Source organism: Ovis canadensis, chromosome X (assembly GCF_042477335.2).
Source record: "Ovis canadensis isolate MfBH-ARS-UI-01 breed Bighorn chromosome X, ARS-UI_OviCan_v2, whole genome shotgun sequence".
In the NCBI taxonomy this organism is placed as follows: Eukaryota; Metazoa; Chordata; class Mammalia; order Artiodactyla; family Bovidae; genus Ovis; species Ovis canadensis.
In genome coordinates, this window is record NC_091727.1 from 50,846,258 (window position 1) to 50,874,023 (window position 27,766).

Sequence of the window (27,766 nt, forward strand, 5' to 3'; positions counted from 1 at the left end):
CCCAAAATTATCCAGATTGTTTAGGACAAAACTAATATAAGTATTTATTTTTAACTGATCTAATTTTTAATGTATGTAAGTAATATTATTGATAAGGATATGGCAGAAATTGTGAAGGTGGCACATAAATAATTGAAGTTTGGGAGACAATATCACTGTCTAAATAAGAGATACTTACATGAAGCACCTTACAATTGGAAAACAAGTGATAGAGCCACATGAGTGACTGATACAGATAAATTGGTACTCCAGGAGCTCAGGACAGTAGAGATTAGTGAGAGTTGGGGTTATCAGTGAAAGTTTCATGGAAGAGATGAAAATGGAATTTGGGCCCTACAGAAAGTGTGAGATTTGGTAAATTAAACAGGCTGATTGAAGCACATTTCAAGGCAGAAATAAAAGGTGTCACTGAGAACGACTGAAAAATATATTATGCAATTAGATAATATTATATAAATATTGTTAATTCTCTCAAATGTATTAGTGTGGATGTAATCATATAGGAGAATGTCATTATTTGTAAATGATGCATGCTGAATTATTTAGGCTTGAAGTTTCTTGATGTTACTTTCAAAGAAAGAAATGAGAAAAAGAGAGAGAGGCAGAGAAACACAGAGAGGCTGAGAAAGAGAGAGAATATATGCAACTATGTGAGAATATTAACTATATTAAGAGAGAATGTTATGTGAGAATGTTAACTATATTAAGTTGGAAGGGGAAGATATGTATGATACCATATGAACCTGTTCATACACTTTGTCTAAGAAATCCTACTTCTGGGGAATAATCAGAAACTTTCAACAAAGGGCACGTGACAAGCAAGTGTTCATTCATTATATGGCACAGTGATGTATGAATTCAATTGAAAGCAAGTTGTGTGTACTAAGCGAGACACCCACCAGCCAATCCTACCTCATTACATAAACAAATCATGATTAAGCAAACTAGGAGGCTTCTGCTGACTAGGATGCTGCCAGAATTGCAGTTATAGAACACATGCTCTGGGCCTGGGACGTGGTTAGTATTCTGTGATCAAGTACCACAAATACTCTAACTTCACTAAAAGCAAGATATCTTGGAAATGGCAAGAAAGGAACAAAAAAAAATGCTTAGATTATCTACTATTCAGAATTTTCTGTAAAAGCTGAATTGCATCAGCTTCAAAGTGACCTCAAATTCTGGAACCTTAGTATACTTAATGCATGGAAAAATATTTTTGGAATTGTGCTTAGGTGTACTGAGATTTCAAAATGAGGGAGCTATGTTTGCTTGACAATATTTCATTGAGTATAATATTTTTATTATGAGTTTAATAATTTTTATCTAACACTTATACTCAGCTTCCTGTTAGTAATTACTATGACAAAGCACCAGCAGCCAGCAGATGTTTTGTAACAATTAGCAACTTTTGATTTGCTAATAGTTTCTAAATGGCAACAGCTACAAGTAAGGCAAATAGGACACTATATTGGGTTTGTGTGTGTGTGCTCAGTTGTGTCTGGCTCTTTGCAACCCAGGAACTGTAGCCCACCAGGCTCCTCTGTCCATAGAATTTTCCAGCCAACAATGCTGGAGCGGATTGCCATTTCCTACTCCTGGGAATCTTCCGGACCCAGGATCAAACCCTTGCATCTCTTGCTTTGGCAGGCAGATTCTTTACCACTAGCTCCACCTGGGAACTCAGGAACATTGAGTTTAATGTCATTAAAATAGTACAAGGAAGTACAAGTACAAGGAAGTCTCATCCATATGCACCATATAACAAACAAATTCAACTGTACACCAAAAACAAAGCATTTAATGTAAAAAGCAATTTTTTTTTCTAAAATATGACTTCTAAATGTCAACCAGATAATTTATCTTGTGACTTAATTAATGAAACAGATCAGTTCTGGTTACACAAAACTGTATACTCAATTTTATAGGCAATTTAAGGGATTTTCAAGGATAATTGGACTGTATTTGGTTTTCACATATGCAATGACTTTAGAACTCAACCCTGAGCAAAATGGAACTTCCACATCTAACACAGAATGTTTATCTGTAAGAACCAGATAATCTGTTTTGAATCATTGTTCTGGGAGTGCCCAAGGTCACAACTTTCTTATTTGTAAAACAGGAACATTAAGAATACCTATCTGTGATGGTTCATTTTATGTGTCAACTTGGCTGGGCCAGGTGTCCAGATATTTGGTCAAACATTATTCTGAATGCTTCCATGAAGGTTTTTTTTTCTTTTCTTTTTTTTTTTTTTTCGGGGGAGTGTGAGATTAAGGCAGGAAAAGAAGGGGACAACAGAGGATGAGATGGTTGGATGGCATCACTGACTCAATGGACATGAGTTTGAGCAAGCTCTGGGAACTGGTAAAGGACAGGAAGGCCTGGCATGCTGCAGACCTTGGGGTCGCAGAGTTGGACACGACTGAGGGACTGTACTGAACTGAGATTAATATTAAAATCATTGAACTTTGAACAAAACAGATTACCCTCCATAGTGTTGTTTGGCCTCATCCAATCACTTGAAGGCTTTAATAAACAATGATCTCCTCCAAGGGAGAACAAATTTTTTCAGCAGTCTGCCTTTGGATTAGAACTATAATATAACACTTCTACGGCTCTCCAGCTTGCCAGTCTACCCCATCAAATTTTGGATTCACTAGAATTCCATAATCATGTTAGCCAGTTCCTTAAAGTTTTTCTCTCTCTGGGGTATAATGAAAGGAAACCCTTCTAAACTGATTTTAGAAGTGTAAATTGATGCAGTCGCTATAGAAAACAGTATGGAGGTTCTTAAAAAAACTAAAATTACAGTTACCATCAATCAGTTCAGTCACTCAGTCATGGCCGACTCTTTGCGACCCCATGAATGGCAGCATGCCAGGCCTCTCTGTCCATCACCAACTCCCGGAGTTCACTCAGACTCACGTCCATCGAGTCAGTGATGCCATCCAGCCATCTCATCCTCTGTCCTCCCCTTCTCCTCCTGCCCTCGATCTTTCCGAGAACCAGGGTCTTTTCAAATGAGTCAGCTCTTCTCATCGGGTGGCCATAGTATTGGAGTTTCAGCTTCAATATCAATCCTTAAAATGGACACACAGGACTAATCTCCTTAAGGGTGGACTGCTTGGATCTCCTTGCTGTCCAAGGGACTCTCAAGAGTCTTCTCCAACACCACAGTTCAAAAGCATCAATTGTTCTGCAGTCAGCTTTCCTTATAGTCCAACTCTCACATCCATACATGACTACTCGAAAAACCTTTGTTGACAATGTCTCTGCTTTTGAATATGCTGTCTAAGTTGCTCATATCGTTCCTTCCAAGGAGTAAGCGTCTTTAAATTTCATGGCTGCAGTCACCATCTGCAGTGATTTTGGAACCCAAAAAATAAAGTCAGACACTGTTTCCATTGTTTCCCCATCTATTTGCCATGAAGTCATGGGACTAGATGCCATGATCTTAGTTTTCTGAATGTTGAGCTTTAAGCCAATTTTTTCTCTCTCCCCTTTCTCTTTCATCAAGAGGCTCTTTAGTTCTTCTTCACTTTCTGCCATAAGGGTGGTGTCATCTGCATATCTGAGGTTATTGATATTTCTCCTGGCAATCTTGATTCCAGCTTGTGCTTCTTCCAGCCCAGCGTTTCTCATGATGTAATCTGCGTATAAGTTAAATAAGCAGGATGACAATATACAGCCTTGAAATACTCCTTTTCCTATTTGGAACCAGTTTGTTGTTCCATGTCCAGTTCTAACTGTTGCTTCCTGACCTGCATACAGGTTTCTCAAGAGGCAGGTTAGGTGGTTTGGTATTCCCATCTCTTTCAGAGTTTTCCACAGTTTATTATGATCCACACAGTCAAAGGCTTTGGCATAATCAATAAAGCAGAAATAGATGTTTTTATTGAACTCTCATGCTTTTTCAATGATCCAGCAGATGTTGGCAATATGATCTCTGGTTCCTCTGCCTTTTCTAAAACCAGCTTGAGCATCTGGAAGTTCATGGTTCATGTATTGCTGAAGCCTGGCTTGGAGAATTTTGAGGATTACTTCACTAGTGTGTGAGATGAGTGCAATTGTGTGGTAGTTTGAGCATTCTTTGGCATTGCCTTTCTTTGGGATTGGAATGAAAACTGACCTTTTCTAGTCCTGTGGCCACTGCTGAGTTTTCCAAATTTGCTGGCATATTTTATACAGCACTTTCACAGAATCACCTTTGAGGATTTGAAATAGCTCAAGTAGAATTTCACCACCTACACTACCTTTTATCTTAATGATGCTTCCTAAGGCCCACTTGACTTCACATTCCAGGATGTCTGGAACTAGGGAAGTGTGATCACACTATCATAATTATCTGGGTTGTGAAGATCTTTTTTGTATAGTTCTTCTGTGTGTTCTTGCCACCTCTTCTTAATATCTTCTGTTTCTGTTAGGTCCATACCATTTCTGTCCGTTATTGAGCCCATCTTTCTATGAAATATTCCCTTGGTATTGAGAAAGTCAATTCCTAGGTAGGTTGATAAGAAGTCCGGGGGTCCCCAAGGAGAGAGGTGTCTGGAATTCTCAAGGAGGAGGAAAGAACAGACTTTCTTCCCATTACATTCCTTAGTCTTAATCATATAAAACTTTTTTTTCCATTTCTGTGTCAATGGACATTTGGATTACATATTGTTGTTTTAATATAAATTTATTTATTTTAATTGAAGGCTAATTACTTTACAATATTGTATTGGCTTTGCCATACATCAACATGAATACACCACAGGTGTACACGTGTTACCCATCCTGAACCCCTCCCCACCTCCCTCCCCATCCCATCCCTCTGGGTCATCCCAGTGCACCAGCCCTGAGCTTCCTGTATCATGCATCGAAATTGGAATGATGATTCATTTCACATATGATATTATACGTATTTCAATGCCATTCTCCCACATCATCCCACACTCTCCCTCTCCCACAGAGTCCAAAAGACTGGTCTATACATCTGTGTCTCTTTTGCTGTCTCGCATACAGGGTTATTGGTGCCATCTGTCTAAATTGCAAATATATGCATTCAGTTCAGTTCATATCAGTTCAGTTCAGTCGCTCAGTCGTGTCCAATGCTTTGTGACCCCATGAATCGCAGCATGACAGGCTTCCCTGCTCATCATCATCTCCCAGAGTACACTCAGACTCACGTCCATCAAGTCCGTGATGCCATTCAGACTTCTCATCCTGGGCCATCGCCTTCTCCTCCTGCCCCCAATCCCTCGAAGCATCAGAGTCCTCTCCGATGAGTCAACTCTTCTCATGAGGTGGCCAAAGTACTGGAGTTTCAGCTTTAGCATCATTCCTTCCAAAGAAATCCCAGGGTTGATCTCCTTCAGAATAGACTGGTTGGATCTCCTTGCAGTCCAAGGGACTCTCAAGACTCTTCTCCAAAACCACAGTTCAAAAGGATCAATTCTTCGGTGCTCAGCCTTCTTCACAGTCCAACTCTCACCTCCATACATGACCACAGGAAAAACCATAGCCTTGAGTAGACGGACCTTAGTTGGCAAAGTAGTGTCTCTGCTTTGGAATATACTATCTAGGTTGGTCATAACTTTTCTTCCAAGGAGTAAGCGTCTTTTAATTTCATGGCTGCAGTCACCATCTGCAGTGAATTTGAGCCCCAAAAAATAAAGTCTGACATTGTTTCCACTGTTTCCCCATCTATTTCCCATGAAGTGATGGGACCGGATGCCATGATCTTCGTTTTCTGAATGTTGAGCTTTGAGCAAACTTTTTCGCTCTCCTCTTTCACTTTCACCAAGAGGCTGTTTAGCTCCTCTTCACTTTCTGCCATAAGGGTGGTGTCATCTGCATATCTGAGGTTATTGACATTTCTCCCGACAATCTTGATTCCAGCTTGTGTTTCTTCCAGTCCAGCGTTTCTTGTGATGTACTCTGCATATAAGTTAAATAAGCAGGGTGACAATATACAGCCTTCATGTACTCCTTTTCCTATTTAGAACCAGTTTGTTGTTCCATGTCCAGTTCTAACTGTTGCTTCCTGACCTGCATACAGATTTCTCAAGAGGCAGGTCAGGTGGTCTGGTATTCCCATCTCTTTCAGAATTTTCCACAGTTTATGGTGATCCACACAGTCAAAGGCTTAGGCATAGTCAATAAAGCAGAAATAGATGATTTTCTGGAATTCTCTTGCTTTTTCCATGATCCAGCAGATGTTGGCAATTTGATCTCTGGTTCCTCTGCCTCTTCTAAAACCAGCTTGAACATCAGGAAGTTCATGGTTCACGTATTGCTGAAGCCTGGCTTGAAGAATTTTGAGCATTACTTTACTAGCATGTGTGATGAGTGCAATTGTGCTGTAGTTTGAGCATTCTTTGGCATTTACTTTCTTTGGAATTGGAATGAAAACTGACCTTTTCTAGTCCTGTGGCCACTGCTGTGTTTTCCAAATTTGCTGGCATCTTGGGTGCAGCACTTTCACAGCATCATCTTTTAGAATTTGAAACAGCTCAACTGGAATTTCATCACCTCCACTAGCTTTGTTCGTAGTGATGCTTTCTAAGGCCCACTTGACTTCACATTCCAGGATGTCTGGCTCTAGAATAGTGATCACATCATCATGATTATGTGGGTCATGAAGATCTTTTTGTACAGTTCTTCCGTGTTTTCTTGCCACCTCTTAATATCTTTTGCTTCTGTTAGGTCCATACCTTTTCTGTCCTTTATCGAGCCCGACTTTGCATGAAATGTTCCATTGGTATCTCTAATTTTCTTGAAGAGATCTCTAGTCTTTCCCATTCTGTTGTTTTTCTCTATTTCTTTGCATTGATCACTGAAGAAGGCTTTCTTATCTCTTTTTGTTATTCTTTGGAACTCTGCATTCAGATGCTTATATCTTTCCTTTTCTCTTTTGTTTTTGCCTCTCTTCTTTTTACAGCTATTTGTAAGGCCTCCCTAGACAGCCATTTTGCTTTTTTGCATTTCTTTTCCATGGGGATGGTCTTGATTCCTGTCTCTTGCACAATGTCTCGAACCTCATTCCATAGTTCATCAGGCACTCTATCAGATCTAGGCCCTTAAATCTATTTCTCACTTCCACTGTATAATCATAAAGGATTTGATTGAGGTCAGACCTGAATGGTCTAGCGGTTTTCCCTGTTTTCTTCTATTTAAGTCTGAATTTGGCAATAAGGAGTTCATGATCTGAGCCACAGTCAGCTCCTGGTCTTGTTTTTGTTGACTGTATAGAGCTTCTCCATCTTTGGCTGCAAAGAATATAATCAATCTGATTTCGGTGTTGACCATCTGGTGATGTCCATGTGTAGATTCTTCTCTTGAGTTGTTGGAAGAGGGTGTTTGCTATGACCAGTGCATTTTCGTGGCAAAACTCTATTAGTCTTTGCCCTGCTTCATTACACATTCCAAGGCCAAATTTGCCTGTTACTCCTGTATTGGTGCCTTTCTTTCTGGCTTACTTCACTCTGTATAATAGGCTCCAGTTTCATACACCTCATTAGAACTGATTCAAATGTATTCTTTTTAATGGCTGAGTAATACTCCATTGTGTATATGTAACACAGCTTTCTTATCCATTCATCTGCTGATGGATATCTAGGTTGGTTCCATGTCTTGGCTATTATAAACAGTGCTGTGATGAACATTGGGGTACACGTGTCTCTTTCAGTTATGGTTTCCTCAGTGTTTATGCCCAGCAGTGGGATTGCTGGGTCGTATGACAATTCTATTTCCAGTTTTTAAAGGAATTCTGACTGGCCTGAGATGGTACCTCACTGTGGTTTTGATTCGCATTTCTCTGATAATGAGTGATGTTGAGCATCTTTTCATGTGTTTGTTAGTCATCTGTATGTCTTCTTTGGATAAATGTCTGTTTAGTTCTGTGGCCCATTTTTTGATTGGGTCATTTATTTTTCTGGAATTGAGCTGCAGGAGTTGCTTGTATATTTTTTAGATTAATTCTTTGTCAGTTGCTTCATTTGCTATTATTTTCTCTCATTCTGAAGGCTGTCTTTTCAGCTTGCTTAGAGTTTCCTTTGTAGTGCAGAAGCTTTTAATTTTAATTAGGTCCTAATGTTTATTTTTGCTTATATTTCCAGTCTTGTCTTCTGGGAGGTCGGTCATAGAGGATCTTGCTGTGATTTCTGTTGGATAGTGTTTTGCCTATGTTCTCCTCTAGGAGTTCTATAGTTTCTGGTCTTATGTTTAGATCTTTAATTCATTTTGAGTTTATTTTTGAGTATGGTGTTAGAAACTGTTCTGGTTTCATTCTTTTACAAGTGGTTGTCCAGTTTTCCCAGCACCACTTGTTAAAAAGATTGTCTTTTCTCCATTGTATATTCTTGCCTCCTTTGTCAAAGATAAGGGGTGCATAGGTGTGTGGATTTATCTCTGGGCTTTCTATTTCGTTCCATTGATCTATATTTCTGTCTTTGTGCCAGTACCATACTGTCTTGATGACTGTGGCTTTGTAGTAGAGCCTGAAGTCAGGCAGGTTGATTCCTCCAGTTCCATTCTTCTTTCTCAAGATTGCTTTGGCTATTCGAGGTTTGTTGTATTTCCATACAAATTGTGAAATTATTTGTTCTAGCTCTGTGAAAAATACCATTGGTAGCTTGATAGGGATTGTGTTGAATCTGTAGATTGCTTTGGGTATTGTACTCATTTGCACTATATTGATTCTTCCGATCCATGCATATGGTATATTTCTCCATCTATTAGTACCCTCTTTGATTTCCTTCACCAGTGTTTTATAGTTTTCTCTATATAGGTCTTTTGTTTCCTTCCGTTCAATTCAGTTTAGTAGCTCAGTCGTGTCTGACTCTTTGCGACCCCATGAATTGCAGCACGCCAGGCCTCCCTGTCTATCACCAACTCCCAGCATTCACTCAAATTCACGTCCATCGAGTTGGTGATGCCATCCAGCCATCTCATCCTCTGTTGTCCCCTTCTCCTCCTGCCCCCAATCCCTCCCAGCATCAGAGTCTTTTCCAATGAGTCAACTCTTCGCATGAGGTGGCCAAAGTACTGGAGTTTCAGCTTCAGCATCATTCCCTCCAAAGAAATCCCAGGGCTGATCTCCCTCAGAATGGACTGGTTGGATCTCCTTGCAGTCCAAGGGACTCTCAAGAGTCTTCTCCAACACCACAGTTCAAAAGCATCAATTCTTCAGTGCTCAGCCTTCTTCACAGTTCAACTCTCGCATCCATATATGACCACTGGAAAGACCATAGCCTCGACTAGATGGACCTTTGTTGGCAAAGTAATGTCTCTACTTTTGAATATACTATCTAGGTTGGTCATAACTTTCCTTCCAAGGAGTAAGCGTCTTTTAATTTCATGGCTGTAATCACCATCTGCAGTGATTTTGGAGCCCCCCAAAATAAAGTCTGACACTGTTTCCACTGGTTCCCCATCTATTTCCCATGAAGTGATGGGACCAGATGCCATGATCTTCCTTTTCTGAATGTTGAGCTTTAAGCCAACTTTTTCACTCTCCTCTTTCACTTTCATCAAGAGGCTCTTTAGTTCCTCTTCACTTTCTGCCATAAGGGTGGTGTCATCTGCATATCTGAGGTTATTGATATTTCTCCTGGCAATCTTGATTCCAGCTTGTGCTTCTTCCAGCCCAGCATTTCTCATGATGTACTCTGCATAAAAGTTAAATAAGCAGGGTGACAATATACAGCCTTGACACACTCCTTTTCCTATTTGGAACCAGTCTGTTGTTTCATGTCCAGTTCTAACTGTTGCTTCCTGACCTGCATATAGGTTTCTCAAGAAGCAGGTCATATTCCTAAGTATTTTATTCTGTTCGTTGCAATGTTGAATGGAATTGTTTCCTTTAGTAGTATATCTATCTTAAGAAAACGTTTTTCTCTTTAAGTCTGAAACTGATGATTACATAACAAAGGGCTCGGTTTGTACTCTGTACTAAGGATGATATAGGGATATACCCAGCTTGAGGACAGTTTCTCCTCCAGGATAACTTTCTGGCTATTCCTGTTATCTTGAAATGTGGATAGTGGGAATGGGTCTAGTAAGATCTTTGCAACCTGTGGACATTCTTTTGATTTATTTTAGTAACTAATTGGAGAGTATATAACTCCATTGCTAAAAGACTAGCAGGGGGCAGTCTCCATCTGCCTTCTGATGTCTGTCTCAGAAGCTTTCTCTATCTCTTTTATAGTTTAATAAAACTTTATTACACAAAACTCTGAGGAATCAAGCCTCGTTTCTGGCCCCAGATTGAATTCTTCTCCTCCAGAGGCCAAGAATCCCAGCATCTTTCATGGTTCAGCAACAACCTTTCAGTATGTCTAATTTTCTTGAAGAGATCTCTAGTCATTTTTAATTCTACTGGTTCCCTCTATTTCTTTGCATTGATCACTGAGGAAGGCTGCCTTATCTCTCCTTTCTATTATTTGGAACTCTTGATTCAAATGGGTATATCTTTACTCTTCTCCTTTGCTTTTTGTTTCTCTTCTTTTCACAGCTATTTGTAAAGCCTCCTCAGGCAGCCTTTTTTTTATTTTTTTTCCCTACATTTCTGTTTGGGGGGGATAGTTTTGATCCCTGTCTCCTGTACAGTGTTACAAACCTCTGTCCATAGTTCATCAGGCACTCTGTCTATCAGACCTAGTCTCTTAACTTTATTTCTCATTTCCAGTGTATAATCATAAGAGATTTGATTTAGGTCATACCTGAATGGTCTAGCGATTTTCCCCACTTTCTTCAATTTAAGTCTGAATTTGGCAATAAGGAGTTCATGATCTGAGCCACAGTCAGCTCCTGGTCTTGTTTTTGCTGATTGTATAGAGCTTCTCTGTCTTTGGCTGCCTAGAATATAAGCCATATGGTCTTGTAATCCCACTCCTAGGCATACATCTGAGACATAGAGAACTGACTTGTGGTTGCTAATGGAGGTAGGGTGGGGGAGGGGGTCAAGGAGGGATGGATTAAGAGTTTGGGATTAGCAGATGCAAAATATTATATATATAATGGATAAACAGCAAAGTCTTATTGTATAGCACAGGAAATGCTATTCAATATCCGTGTTAAACTATAATGGAAAAGAATATGAAAAAGTATATATATACACATATGTATAACTGAATCACTTTGCTGTACAGTAGAAATTAACACAACATTGTAAATCAACTATACTTCAATAAAATAAATTTTTAAAAACTCTTTCTCTATAGATTCCTGAAAAAGCTAGTGACAAATCTACAATATGACCCAGCAATCCCACTACTGAGGAATATACCCCAAGACAAGCACAATTCTAAGACACGTGTACTGCAGTGTTCATTGCAGCACTATTTACAATAGCTAGAACATGAAAGCAACCTAGATGTCCATTGACAGATGAATGGATAAAGAAGATATGGTACATATATACAATGGACTATTAGCCACAAAAATAACGAATTTAAGTCAGTTCCAGTGAGGTGGATGAACCTAGAGTCTTTTACACAAAATGAAGTAAGTCAGAAAGAGGAAAACAAATATTGTATATTTATATATATATATATATATGGAGTCTATAAAAATCGTATTGATGAACCTATTTGGAGGGAAGGAATGGAGACATAGATGTAGAGAATGGACTTGACACAGTAAGGGAAGGAGCAAATGGGATGAATGGAGAAAGCAGCATCAACATACATGTACTAGCATGTGTAAAATAGATAGCAGTGAGAAGTTGCTATATAACAGTCTGGTGCTCTGTGGTGACCTAGAGTGGTAGGATGAGGATAGGGGAGGGAGGTTCAAGAGGGAGGGGATATATGAATAATTACAACTGATTTGCCTTATGGTATGGCAGAAATCAACACAACACTATAAAGCAATTTTCTTCCAATTGATAAATAAATAAGTAAGTACACACAAAAATTATTTCTCTATAGATAGGTAGTTAGATAAAGATATGTATATTTGGATATGTATATTTGAATAGCTATATATAGATAGAGATGTAATTTTATATATACACATATATATATAGCTATATACAGATAGAGATGTAATTTTATTTTAGGTGTAAAGATATACCTTTATATATATATATATATATATATATATATATAAAATTTGTGTCTACAGACATATGGAGTAGATAGATATAGATAGATACAAATTTTATGTATATGTTTAGATATAAGGATAGAGAGAGATTGAAAAATATACATTCTGGTATTTCTGTCTATCTGTAGAATACTGACTAACACACTATCCAAAAATTATTGTGAAGATCAAATAAGACATTGAATTTAGTCTTCAGAGTGCTTGAAATATGGAACAATGCAAGATAAGTGATTTCTGTTTTTTACCAAGTGTCTAATCTCGTCCATATAGCCTTGATCCCAAAGGATATACTTCTTTTATGCCAGATTTACTCCCTATTTGAACCAGAAACCTAGGCATCCAAGTATTTTCTGTAAACCTCCCTTCTTTCACTCCTCTCAGTCCCCAACATGTTGTTAGAAAGAAAAATGAGCTTCAGCTCTATGATACCATGTATACTGAACACTATTATGGCTCAATATGAATATTCATTTTCTTGATAACCGACCTGTTTGAACATATGCATTGAGCCACCTTCTGAATTAAGTTGGGCCTCCCAGTTGTTTATGAGTTCATCCATATCTGGAAAAGAATCAAGGGAAAGACAATTTAAAAATAAAATCTAACTTACTGTATGGATGCAGTATGCCACTAACCCTTGGTTACACCTGTTTGTATTCTAGAAATATTATTTTTCAGGGACTTACTAGATACTAAGAAGTCAGAATTTGGACAACATTCTAATTTGCATATTCTGCTTACCAAGATAGCCCTGACTGGTCCCCAGCAGTATTAGCTGCCTCTTTCCCTCATGTCTTCTATGCACATGAATTTGTTTCTTCCAACCTGTCCAACTAGCACTACCTTCAAAAGAATATCATTATAGCTATATAGTTTCCTGAATCCTCCCCTTTCTGGTCTAATTCTCATTCCATACAGGAGAGTTCCACCCTCCTGTACGGATATTTACTCTAATAAACTTGCTTACACATCAATGCCAAATCTCTCTAAAGAAGCATTTTATCTTTCTACTTCTCTTAAACATACAAGCCAAGAGTGGTTAATATAAGCATTTTTCTATTTCTCTTTTAGATAATTTTTCCTCTTTTTTAAAAAATCAAAGTATATTTGATCTACAATGTCATATTAGTTGCAGGTGTACAGCACAGTGATTCAGATATATATTCAATTAAAAAAAATTCACAACCTAAAAGTTGAGTTATGTACTATTTGGCAGGACTTTTTAGGACTTTAAGCCTGGCAGGCAGCATCTCGAGTAAACTCTGAGAGAACTGCTTTGAGGAAGTAAGGGGTGGGGGAGATAGGATATATAGGAGTTTTGCAACACAGGGCAGGTAATCAGAATATCAAAATATTACCGTTAAAGAAATGACTGTGATGATGTAGAGTAGCTGAATGAAGCCACCAAGTGTTTCTTTTTTCCTCTTAATGAAAGTAAACACTAGGTGGCTTCATTCAGCTGCCCTATACCATCATAATAATTTCCATCACTAGTACCTACCAGCACCTCATCAACCAGATTTCCTTTTATTTAGCTACATTCTAATCTCACTAGAGGTGAAAAAATAGGGCAAGAAAGATGAAGTCACAGCTTGCTTTTGACTTAACTGATCAGATTTCAGATCACACTAAGTTTAACCAAGTCAATTACAATTAGTTTCATTTATGTCCTGGTTGCATTTCAAAAGATAGTCTATAAAACAGTTAATTGTTTTGGGTGTCAACTACATTTACCCACAGAAATGTTCATTTTATGGATCACAATAGCTGTTTAAGACCTAATGTAGTTAAATAAACAATCAGCAAGAATACAAGTTATAATACAGAAACACAAAAGAGTAAAAGATAAACTTATAAATAATTCCTTTGTTTATTGACTGTTAGGAATTGAAGAAAATAGTCTTAATTAGATAATTAGATAGGCAATAATACACAAAGAATCTTCTACTGAGATTATGAAGAAAATTTCTGGGTCATTATCAAAGAGTTTGGAGAATTCTGACACTCTAAAATATCTCCAGTTTTATCTCAAAACACATTTTATTTTCTTTGATCCACATATGAGTAGAGCTGTTCATGTATATATTCAACATTTACAAAATATTTATGCATAACTACTATGTGTCAGAGGTTACTCTGGGCTTCTCTGATGGCGCAGATAGTAAAAAATCTGCCTGCAATGCAGGAGACCCAGGTTCAATCCCTGGGTCAGGAAGATCCCCTGAAGAAGGGAATGGCTACTCACGCCAGTATTCTTGTCTGGAGAATTCCATGGATAGAGAAGTCTGGCAGGCCGCAAAGAGTGGGATACAACTGAGGGACTAATACTTTCACTTTCAGAGTTTATACTAGGCACCTTGTTATCAGTTTTAGATCTGGGTCAACCAGACATGGAGAGTCAGCAAGTATAGCAGAGAGCACTGAACTGGGAGTTAGAGGCCCAGGAATTACATCCTATAATCTTTGTCAAGGCATTTTTCTTTCTAATCCTCAACTTCCCCATGTAAAATTAAAAGATTTTAAATTGTTCTCTGCTGAGTCCTAAGGCTTCTATGAAGCCTCTTTAGGAGTAGGAGTTAGGGTTAATGGAAGAAGAAATTTAGTAATGAATAAGTACTTCAGAAGTCAGATGCAGAAAACTCAACTCTAATTTCCATTAAATTGTAAAATTTTGAAAGCAGAGATTTTCTTCACCTTTGATGTTTTCTTCAGTAATGTATTTAAAAGGCTTAGAGTAGTGCCTGGCACATGGTAGTCTTCAATACATTTATAAAAGTTTTTGATGAGTGACAGAAAAGGATAATGAAGTGTGTCTTCTCATTATAGGAACTGGACAAAAGTAGAGAAGAATAAAAGAAAGTTAAAGAGGTTAAAGTATAAGAGATGTTTGAGGTGTAATTAACTGTGAAGTATAAAAGGCCAGAGAGGGCAGCCATTTCTGATTTTAAGAAGGAGGGGAAAAAGAGGTGCGATTGTAGAAAAAGAATGTCTGGTCAGATAATTTTTCTACTGCATAGGCAGGCCATAATGAAAGCCAAGACAGCTTGCTTGGCTGCTGTCAGAAAAATGTGTAGGAGAGAGGGGAGAGAATTTGGTGCTTCCTCTCCATTTATCCAGGACTTCCCTGGTGGCTCAGACGGTAAAGCGTCTGACTACAATGCAGGAGACCCGGGTTCAATGCCTGGGTCGGGAAGATCTCCTGGAGAAGGAAATGGCAACCCACTCCAGTATTTTTGCCTGGAAAATCCCATGGACGGAGAAGCCTAGTAGGCTACAGTGCATGGCATCGCAAAGAGTTGGACACAACTGAGCGACTTCACTTTCACTTTCTTCATTCATCCACCCCTAGACTAAGCTTTGTTAATTCTAGCCAAGAGAATTTCAAGAGCCCTCTCTTATCTGGTCTTCCTCAATTCCTATGGATCATGAAACAACAGAGTTGAGGAAGCAGAGTGACTTTGATAAGCTATTTAACACCTGTGAACCTCACTTCCTTTACCTGACAAGAGGTAGGGGAAATGACATATCTATAGGGTTAATGTGAGGATTCAATGGATTAGTACAGGTAAACACACTTAAAATAGCTCTTAGCATATAAAAAATTCTCAACATAATTAGCTATTGTTATCATCACTACCATTATTATTATTAAGGATAAGAATCTTTCTCTCTGGACCAGAAGAATATCCCCTAGGCATCAGACAAGTTGTTTATACTCAGTGTGCTTACAAACTTTCTCCACCTCCTATATTTACAATCTAAATTGTTTAGCACTACTATCAATCCATTCTCAGTCTCAGTGATTGAAGGTCAATCACCTTTGACTCTTCTCTCTCCATCTCCAGCCAACTGTTTATCAGATGCAATAAACTGTACTGCAGAAATATGTCTTAAACTTAATTTATCATCTCCCAGTCACTTCCCCTTCTTGTCCATACATCATATTGCCTAGGTTAATATCCTGGTTCTGCAACTTTATAACATTAAGACTTCAGGCAATTTTTTCCATCACCATTTGTCTATTTCCTCAACTATAAAATAAGGATAATAATAGTACCAGTTCATAGGATTTATCAATTTACTATGTGTTTAAAAGTTTAAAATAGTACCTTGCACAAAGGCATTGTCTGTTTCCCTTACCATAAAGCGAGCCCCACAATAGCTACTTGATCTTGTTCTTCTCTGTATCCCTTTCTTTTAGCAGAGTACTTCCTCTATACAGTGTGCTAACGTCCAGTGAATGGTCATGGGAATAAGAAAGGTTAATGGCAATAATACTATAATGCAAAGATGGGCTCAATAAAGGACAGAAATGGTGTGGACCTAACAGAAGCAGAAGATGTTAAGAAGAGGTGGCAAGAATACACAGAAGAATTGTACAAAAAAGGTGTTCATGACCCAGATAATCACGATGGTGTGATCACTCACCTAAAGCCAGACATCCTGGAATGTGAATTCAAGTGGGCCTTAGGAAGCATCACTACAAACAAAGCTAGTGGAGGTGATGAAATTCCAGTTGAGCTCTTTCAAATCCTGGAAGATGATGCTGTGAAAGTGCTGCACTCAATATGCCAGCAAGTTTAGAAATCTCAGCAGTGGCCACAGGACTAGAAAAGGTCAGTTTTCATTTCAATCCCAAAGAAAGGCAATGCCAAAGAATGCTCAAACTACCACACAATTGCACTCATCTCACACGCTGGTGAAGTAATGCTTAAAATTCTCTAATCCAGGCTTCAGCAATACATGAACTGTGAAATTCCAGATGTTCAAGCTGGTTTTAGCAAAGGTAGAGGAAACAGAGATCAAATTGCCAACATCTGCTGGATCATAAGAAAAGCAAGAGAGTTCCAGAAAAATATCTATTTCTGCTTTATTGACTATGCCAAAGCCTTTGACTGTGTGGATCACCATAAACTGTGGAAAATTCTGAAAGAGATGGGAATACCAGACCACCTGACCTGCCTCTTGAGAAACCTTTATGCAGGTCAGGAAGCAACAGTTAGAACTGGACATGGAACAACAGACTGGTTCCAAATAGGAAAAGGAGTACGTCAAGGCTGTATATTGTCACCCTGCTTATTTAACTTCTATGCCTAGTACATCATGAGAAACGCTGGGCTGGAAGAAGCACAAGCTGGAGTCAAGATTGATGGGAGAAATATCAGTAACCTCTGATATGCAGATGACACCACCCTTACAGCAGAAAGTTAATAAGAACTAAAGAGCCTCTTGATGAAAGTGAAAGAGGAGAGTGAAAAAGTTAGCTTAAAGCTCAACATTCAGAAAACTAAGATCATGGCATCTGGTCCCATCACTTCATCGCAAATAGACGGGAAAACAGTGGAAAGAGTGTCTGACTTTATTTGGGGGGGCCTCCAAAATCACTGCAGATGGTGATTTCCATCATGAAATTAAAACACGCTTACTCCTTGGAAGGAAAGTTATGACCAACCTAGATAGCATATTCAAAAGCAGAGACATTACTTTGCCAAAAAGGTCCATCTAGTTAAGGCTATGATTTTTCCAGTGGTCATGTATGGATGTGAGAGTTGGACTGTGAAGAAGGCTGAGCACCAAAGAATTGATGCTTTTGAACTGTGGTATTGGAGAAGACTCTTGAGAGTCCCTTTGGACTGCAAGGAGATCCAACCAGTCCACCCTAAAGGAAATCAGTCCTGGGTGGTCATTGGTAGAACTGATGTTGAAGTAGAACCTCCAATACTTTGGCCACCTGATACGAAGAGTTGACTCATCTGAACAGACCCTGATGCTGGGAAAGATTGAGGTTAGGAGGAGAAGGGGATAACAGAGGATGATATGGTTGGATGGCATCACACACTCGATGGACATGGGTTTGGGTGGACTCCGGGAGTTGGTGATGGACAGGGAGTCCTGGCGTCCTGCAGTTCATGGGGTTGCGAAGAGTCGGACATGACTGAGCGACTGAATTGACCTGAAATAAATGGCAATAATCAAGGAGTCTGAAAAAAAAAACTTTTTGTCTCATCTATATCACAAATATTTAGTCAAATGGCAATATTTAGTCAAATATTTTAGCTATACTCTTTAGTCAAAAGTGTATAGCTGACAGGAATGTCTCAGCCATTTCTGGTTAGTGTCCTCTCACTCAAAGAACAGCCAATTGGAATAGCCACTAGAAAACCCTGGACAACATTCTAAATGTTGGTAATAATGAGTAAACGGAAAGCTATTAGGAAGGTATATATGCTTCTCTCTAAAAAAAAAAAAAAAAAAAAAAGTTTTAATATATAGCCAGACCAAATCTAAAACAGAAGGAAATTAGGACTTACAGCACAATCTTAAAGAAAATTCAGGGTTTTTTCAAGGGCTTTATAAACTTTTTGTTTTTCTCTAGAGTTGGCACCACACTTCAAAGTGTCTGTGACTAAGAGGCTGCTCAGAAATTGTTTAAGAATTGGTCAGGAAATAACCAAAGAGGGGTTGGTTAAGTCCTGGGTTATGGAGATGTGAACCATATGAGCAGGAGGGCTTCAGAAATGCAAATTACCTACTTACAATAATAACCATTATTCTGCTTGAATTGGCTCTACAAGCCTTTGTATCTAGAAGCTCTACTTTCTTGGATTTCCCTGGCAGCCCTGTGATTAAGACTCAGTGCTTCCATTACATGGGTGTTGGAGGGTGGAGGGAGAGTGGGGGTACCTGTTCCATCCCTGATTCCCTTAAGGCGGAACTAAGATCCTGAATGCTAAGCGGCATGGCCAAAAAAGAAAGAAAGAAAGAAAGAAAGAAACATTCTAGAAGCTGGACTTTCTGGTTCTTCTCTTTTTTTTTGTTTTTCCTTTTAAAAAATTTATTTATTTATATTTATTTATTTATTGGAGGCTAATTACTTTACAATATTGTATTGGTTTTGCCATAGATTGACATGAATCTGCCACAGGTGTACATGTGTTCCCCATCCTGAACCCCCCTCCCACCTCCCTCCCCATCCCAACCCCTCTGGGTTCTTCTCTTAAGGAAGGGAGTACTGCAGGAAAAAAAGGAGAGAGGGAGGAAGATTGAGTCCCATCCATAGCAAGTCAATGTCTCATATATACAAAACATCACAAACCATGCATCTGGGACTATGACCATAGAAATTTCATAAGATTATTAGTATAATCTTTTGTCATGTTCCAAGTTTATTTTGTTACCCACTGTATTCCACAGTGATCTGCTTGCTTTATGAATGTGAACAGTGCCTTCAAAGGACAGGAGCAGGTACTGTTGTTCGTTGTTCAGTCACTAAGTTGTGTCCGACTCTTTGCAACCCCACGGACTGCAGCATATCAGGCTTCCTTTTCCTTTGCTATCTCCTGCAGTTTGCTCAAATTCATGTCCATTGAGTCAGGGATGCTATCTAACCATCTCATCCTCTGCCACTCTCTTCTTTTGCCTTCAATTTTTCTTAGCATCAGGAGCAGGTAACTGACAAGTAAAAACACACCTCACTGTTTGTCCAGAATTGAGGAGGAAAAAGTGTCTAGGGGTGAAATGAGAAGTTAAATCTTTGAGGAGGAAAGCAAAGAAGAGTCACTAGAGTCTACAACTACAAAAGAAAGCAAAGAATTGGGGATCCTGACACTGACCTATGAAGTTCCTTTGTATCTTAACAAGATAGACCATTTTGCAATACAAATAATAATCCCTCATGTGCATCTATATAACTTTACAGTAGGGAAATAGAGAGATTTCATGTATCATTTCCATTTCACAGGAAAGTAATTTGGAGGCCCAAGGTCATATAGTTTAAAAGTGATGGAGTTAGAACCAGAACTCTTATTCTCTAACTCAAATTACAGTACTTATAGTACTCCCTCACTACTTGCTAATATCCCAAATCTGGTGAGTATCTTCTTTCTAAAAAAGTTTCTGCTACAAGAAAAACAACTCTAAGGACAACAAATCAATCATTTCAGAAGATCTTGACCAGGTACCACTCACTTTCTGCCTCTGACATATAAGAAATTCTGAAACTGCTTGAAAAATGAAAAATCAGTGTTTTAGGGTTTTGAGATTATAGGTATTTTAAAGAAGCATTTCTTATGTCTCTTATGTTAGAAAAAGGTAACTATAGACCAACTAGATACACATATATTTTCAGACAGTTTAATTGTATATCTTCCAGGGGAATAGAAAGTGCCATTTGGGGGAATGGCACTGAAACATGTATAATATCATATAAGAAACGAATCGCCAGTCCAGGTTTGATACAGGATGCTTGGGGCTGGTGCACTGGGATGACTCGGAGGGATGGTAAAGGGAGGGAGGTGGGAGGGGGGTTCAGGATAGGGAACACACGTATGCCTGTGGCAGATTCATGTTGATATGTGGCAGAAACAATACAATATTGTAAAGTAAAAAAAGAAAAGAAAAGAAAAAACAGAAAAAGCATAACATAATAGATTTTAACCACCATGGCTTTGAAGAAACTGTATAAATAATTTTATTTAATTTTTCCTTGGTAAAATAATGGGCAAGAAACTGCTGTCTATATTACTCCCAAACATCCTGTTAGGCACAGTATGCAATAAACTATAATAATAATAAAAGCCAAAAAAATTTCTTATAAGATGTAAATGTGAAATTTCCATATAAGATTTTAGGAATACCTTTGTCAGAAAATCCAAAACTAAATTACACAAAAGTATGTTTCTCTGATGGCTCAGATGGTAAAGAGTCTTCCCACAGTGCGGGAGACCGGGTTCAATCCCTGGGTTGGGATGAATCCCTGGGAAGGAAATAACAACCCACTCCAGTATTCTTGCCTGGAAAAGCCCATGGATAGAGGAGCCTGGCAGGCTAGTCCATGGGGTTGCAAAGAGTCAGACATAACTGAGCAACTTCACTTATGTACAATATGTAGTCACACTTTAAAGATCCAAGCCACTCACAATAACAATACCTAATTTTACGATTTTTGTATTCCCACGTGAGTTTATGTTCCAACAAAATCACCTGAAATGTGTTCAGTGTTTTCGGCCACTTTCATTCCCCCCAGAGGCTGATGTTAAACTCCATTTTCTTTTTCACAGAAAACCCAAATATGCATGAAAGAAAAATCACCCTAGAATGTGCTAGAGATTAAGATTCTTGATTCTGGAAAGTTAAAGGGAATTATTACAAATGTTTAAAACTAGCAATGAAAGTGGATTTCAGGTTCAATGATCTCCAGAGCCAAGTTTTAGTTCTAGTTCAATTACCAAATTGTTGAATAAATTTGGACATGTCCTATCACTTAACATAGAAAGTGGAAATAACTCTTGCTAACAAGATCATTGTGAACTTCATAGGATCATTGCAAGGATCAACTGAAACAGTAGATTTAAAAGGATTGTATAAATTAACCTCAGATTTCTCAAATTAGTCCCCTTGTTCTCTATCAAATAGGTAAATTTATTTTTAAAAAATCTTACATGCAAGAAATTGATGGAACTTATGTTAAAAAGTGCTATAGTTAAAGAAGTCAGCATGAACAATGGGAAAATCTTTTACTTAGGAGCTGAAGACCTATGTTGTATTCTATTGTTATCTAGGAGTGTCATTTTGAGTAAACTACTTAGCCCTTTTCAGTTCTCCTCCAGTTATAACACTATGATATAGGGTAGAGGACATAGATGAAAGTTTGACCTATGGTTTTCCAAGTTTCTGCTTAATCTGTTAAACTGATATCAAGGAAAATAGTTTCTCTATAAACCATTAGACAAACTTGAATTCACTCTACAGCATTTGAAAAACCACACAATTTTTTTTATTTTGAATAATTGCAAATGCATACGAAAGTAAAGATGAATTCCATGTGCCTCAGTTCAGTTCAGTCGCTCAGTCATGTCCAACTCTTTGTGACCCCATGAATCACAGCACGCCAGGCCTCCCTGTCCATCACCAACTCCCGGAGTTCACTCAGACTCACGTTCATCGAGTCAGTGATGCCATCCAGCCATCTCATCCTGGGCCGTCCCCTTCTCCTCCTGCCCCCAATCCCTCCCAGCATCAGAGTCTTTTCCAATGCATCAACTCTTCGCATGAGGTGGTCAAAGTACTGGAGCTTCAGCTTTAGCATCACTCCTTCCAAAGAAATCCCAGGGTTGATCTCCTTCAGAATGGACTGGTTGGACCTCTTTGCAGTCCAAGGGACTCTCAAGAGTCTTCTCCAAGACCACAGTTCAAAAGCATCAATTCTTCGGCGCTCAGTCTATTCCCACCTATTCTGAGCTTCACTGATTTTCAGCCATGGAAAATCTTGTTCCATCTGTATCTCCAACTAACTTCCCCACCTCAGTGGTTACTTTTAGGGAAATACCAGATATATCAATTCATTTCTATGGTATATCCAAAGGGACACATTTAATCTTCACAATCTCTGTGAGGTAAGTACTGCTGATTCCATTATGTGCATGAAGAAATACAGACTTAGAGAAATTAATAATCCCAAGTTTACCGAGCTGGTAAATGACTTGGATTTGACTCTAAGGATGATGTCTGATACCAATGCTCTTTTCTTCCCTTAAAGTAATTGCGACTGTCCTACAGTTTGAAATAGTTTGATGATGTTGGAAATAATAATGGAGATGTTTTTATATGTTAGCAGTATGCTCTACTATTGAACATTTGAAACGAGTATTAAAGGATTCTTAGTGACTGTGATGTTAATCATCTGACAAAACCTTAAGGAATACAGTGCTCCAGCTTGGCATTGAAGAATTGGTTTAGAAAAAGGGCTCTGCAAAATCATGTAAAATCTCATGCAATCCACTTTATTACTTTATACTATTGTTTCATGCAACAGTCTCCTCCAACAAATGAAACATGGTGCCACTGCAGCAACCAAAATGAATATAAAATAACACAGTGGTCTTTGCCCATGCTTGTTACAAGTGCTTAAGGGCAGCCACTTTTATCTTTTGAATGGCCTCTCCAGTCACTGTCTGAGCTACCTGACTCATGAGCACCAAGGCAAGTAATCCTATAAGAGTCCTGAAGAAATAAAGTGAAATCGCACAGTTATGTCTGACTCTTTGCGACCCTATGGACTGCAGCCTACCAGGCTCCTTCATCCATGAGATTTTCCAGGCAAGAGTACTGGAGCGGGTTGCCATTTCCTTCTCCAGGGGATCTTCCTGATCCAGGAATTGAACCCGGGTCTCCTGCATTGTAGGTAGATGCTTTACCATCTGAGCCGCCAAGGAAGTCATAAGAGTCCTAGGACATCTCAATTTGCAGTACCTATGGAGGTCATGTAAATAAAGGTATCAATAACATTAATAATTTATTGTTATTTTCAAGGCTACATATTGATTCTAGGATCTAGCTACAAACAAACAAACAAAAAGCTGGAGGAGCTACATTGTACATATTTATCAGAACTAGTCTTTAAAATAAGAAAATGAATAAATTTTTGTTTTACATTCTTATTTTAATTGAAGATGAAGCAACAACATCATTGACAGCACTGAAAGAAAAAAAAGAGCCAGAATAAACAGCCCTAACTAATTAAAAATTAAATATCTGTTCAGCATTGTGAAGACCTTTCTGAGGATATTGTACCTTGTTTTTGAGTTTGCATTTCAAGGGAAGTGAAATGGAAGAGAAATGCAGAATAAATGAAACAAATTCTAGAGAAATAAATGGTCAATTTTTTAAAAAGAAAAAAAAGAGGAGCTCAGTTAATAAATCTGGATCAGTACATTTGGCAAAAAAGAAGGGCAAGGAAGGCAGTCCTGATAACTGCATTCAAAGGCACATGTTAGGTATTAGGAGAAAGCAGAACTGCTATGTTACTACTGGAGATTACAGCTGACTTGAGGATTTTACTAACTTAATAGACATAAATAATTAACACTGTAGTAGAAACTGTGTATATATATATATATGTATTATATATACAATATAATACTTTATATATAATATAAATATACATATATATATGTATGTATGTATGTATGTATATACATCGGAGAAGGCAATGGTACCCCACTCCAGTACTCTTGCCTGGAAAATCCCATGGATGGAGGAGCCTGGTGGGCTGCAGTCCATTGAGTCACTAAGACTCGGACATGACTGAGTGACTTCACACTTTTCACTTTCATGCATTGGAGAAGGAAATGGCAACCCACTCCAGTGTTCTTGCCTGGAGAATCCCAAGGACGGGGGAGCCTGGTGGGCTGCCGTCTCTGGGGTCGCACAGAGTCGGACACGACTGAAGCGACTTAGTAGCAGCAGCAGCATGTATATACATACATACATATATATAGAGAGAGAGGGGGAGCAGATAGTACCAAGCTTCCACCTGGTCTTTACTGAATCTCACCCCCAAGTGTTTTGCAATATAGGTCAGATAGAGAAAATTGGCAGTCCATTGCAGATGTTTCCCTCATTCTTACAGCAATGTTAAAAATTAAAATCAAAATAGCTGATAATATTTCTTCCTCTCATCTCTTTACTTTTATTGAAATATAGTTGACTTACAATGTTTTGTTAGTTTGTGGTACAACAAAGTGATTTAGTTATACATATTGGACTGCAAGGAGATCCAACCAGTCCATTCTGAAGATCAGCCCTGGGATTTCTTTGGAGGGAATAATGCTGAAGCTGAAACTCCAGTACTTTGGCCACCTCATGTGAAGAGTTGACTCACTGGAAAAGACTCTGATGCTGGGAGGGATTGGGGGCAGGAGGAGAAGGGGACAACAGAGGATGAGATGGCTGGATGGCATCACTGACTCGATGGATGTGAGTCTGAGTGAACTCTGGGAGTTGGTGATGGACAGGGAGGCCTGGCGTGCTGTGATTCATGGGGTCACAAAGAGTTGGACACGACTGAGCGACTGAACTGAACTGAACTTACTGATATATATATATGTATATTCTTTTTTTTAACATTCTCTTTTAAAAGCAGATTTCTTTTTCTAAATAATTATAGTCCCTTAAAGATACTATTTCCTTACAGATGCAAACCCTAAAGATATTATCAGAAAATTAAACAGAGTTAATCCATGAATTTAGTAAAGTCACAGGATACAAAATCAATACACAAATATCACTTGCATTCCTATACAGTAACAATGAAAACTCAGAAAGAGAAATTAAGGAATCAGTTTCATTTACCATTTTAATTAAAAGAGTATAATATATAAGGATAAACTTACCTAAGGAGACAAAAAACTGTATATAGAAAACCATAAGACACTGATAAAAGAAAACAAAGATGGCATTAATAGATGGAGAGAGATACCATGTTTCTGAATTGGAAGAATCAAACTATGAAAATGATTCTACTATCCAAAGCAATCCACAGATTCAATGCAGTCCTTATCAAACTACCAATGGTAATTTTCACAGAACTACAAGAAAAAATTTTATACTTTGTATGGAAACACAAAAGACCCAATTAGTCTTAGCAATCTTGAGAAGAATGGAGCTGGAGGAATCAACCTTCCTGATTTAAGACTATACTACAAAGCTATAGTCATCAAGAAAGTATGGTACTGGCACAAAAACAGAAATACCGACCAAAGGAACAAGACATAAACCAAGAGATAAAACCACACCATCTATGGGTACCTTATTTTTGATGAAGGAGACAAGAATATACCATGGAGAAGACAGTCTCTTCAATAAGTGGTACTGGGAAAATGCACGTGTAAAAGATGAAATTAAAGCACTTCCTAACAACATAGGGAAAGAGACTCAAAATGGAATAAACGGACTTAAGTGTAAGTGAAGAAACTCTTAAAGTCTTAGAGGAAAACATAGGCAGAACTCTCTTTGACATAAATCACAGCAAGATCCTCTATGATTCATCTCCTAGAGTACTGGAAATAAAAACAAAATAAATAAGTGGGACCTAATTAAACTTAAAAGCTTTTGCACAGCAAAGGAAACTATAAATAAGGGGAAAAAACAACCCACAGAATGGGAAAAAATAATAGCATATGAAACAACTGACAGAGGATTAATCTCCAAAATATACAAGCAGGTCATACCTATCAATACCAGAAACACAAAGAATTCAACAAACTTCAGAAAGTGTGCAGATGATCTAAACAGACATTTCTCCAAAGAAGACATACAGATGGCTAATAAACACATGAAATGATGCTCAATATCATTCATTATTAAAGAAATACAAATCAAAACTACAAAGAGGTGTCATCTCAAACCAGTCAGAATGGTCATCACATAAATAATCTACAAACAATAAATGCTGGAGAGGGTGTCAAGAAAAGGGAACCCTCTTGCACTGTTGGTGGGAATACAAATTGATACAGCCACTATAGAGAACAATATGGAGATTTCTTAAAAAAAAAAAAAAAACAACCTAGGAATAGAACTACCATATGTCCCCCAAAATCCTACTACTGGGCATATAACCTGAGAAAACCATAACTGAAAAATACACATCAATGTTCATTGCAGCATTATTTACAACAGCTAGGACATGGAGGCAACTTTGATGCCCATCAACAGATGAACAGATAAAGAAGCTGTGGTACATACAAGGGAATATTCCACAGCTATAAAAGTAACACATTTGAGTGAGTTCTAGTGAAGTGGATAAACCTAGAGCCTATTACACATGGTGAAGTAAGTACAAAGAGAAAAACACATATCACATATTAACACATATGGAATTTAGAAAGATGGTGCTTTCTAGATCTAGAAAGATGAACCTATTTGCATTGCAACAACAGAGATGCATACATAGAGAACAGACTTGTAGACACAATGGAGGAAGGAGAGGGTCGGACAAATTGAGAGTAACATTGAAACATATACATTACCATTTGTAAAATAGATAGCCAGTGGAAATTTGCTGTATGAGATCAAAACCATTGCTCTGTGACAATTAGAGGGGTGGGATGGAGTGGGAGGTGGAGGCAGGTTGAAGAAGGAGGTCGACATATGTATACTTATGGCTGATTCATGTTGATGTATGGCAGAAACCAACACGATATTGTAAAGCAATTATCTTCCAATTAAAAATAAATTTAAAAATTCCATTTCCTGCTTTTCCACAAAGGTTGAGAGATCTTACAACATGGAATCCACATTGGCACAAAAGAAAAATTAGCTGTAGGTTATAAATGGCTTCTCCCTTTATACGGACATGATTTCTCATCTTATAGGATCCTGTAGAGATCTGAGGTCTTAAGTCTACATAGTGAGATATAACTATGCATAAAACAATAACAACCAACCATTACAAGATAATAGATGCTGAAATGCTTAATTACAATTTGAGGATAGGAACATCAATTAGAAGAGGACATAACTGACAATGAAATAGTCAGAAAAAATTCCAAAGTAATGGTCTGTGGTGAGGTCACCTTGAGGAAATAAGATCAGTCAATAAGTGACATAAAGGGAATTCAGATGAGAGGAAGAGTAGATTATATACTCTCTGAAGGCAAGCGTTCACTACGCTTAACTCCAGCTTCTAGCATAATGCCTGGAACTATGTAGGCCCCCAGTAAATGATCGTGGAGCAAAAGAGAGTGACATAATTTTTTTAAATGTGTTTTAAGGAAGATATTCTGACCATATTCTACAGAATAAGGGAGGTAAAAAGATTCAAGCTAGAACTAGAACCTATTGGATTATTTCATGTGTATTGTGGTAAGACCTTACATAGGTGTCACAAACTCAACCT

The 27,766-nt window shown here is 38.2% G+C and overlaps 1 protein-coding gene across 3 annotated transcripts in view; it reads right to left on the reverse strand.

The window, feature by feature from the left end:
* Positions 1–27,766, reverse strand: part of KLF8 (KLF transcription factor 8) — a 297,918-nt gene that overhangs the window by 112,294 nt on the left and 157,858 nt on the right. For all 3 annotated transcript variants that reach the window (XM_070291562.1, XM_070291561.1, XM_070291560.1), the window contains one exon: positions 12,578–12,651. Coding sequence is in view for 1 of the 3 variants with exons in the window: in XM_070291560.1 (XP_070147661.1) it covers positions 12,578–12,649 (72 nt within the window). In the remaining 2 variants the exon portion in view is untranslated. The remainder of the gene's footprint in view (positions 1–12,577; positions 12,652–27,766) is intronic.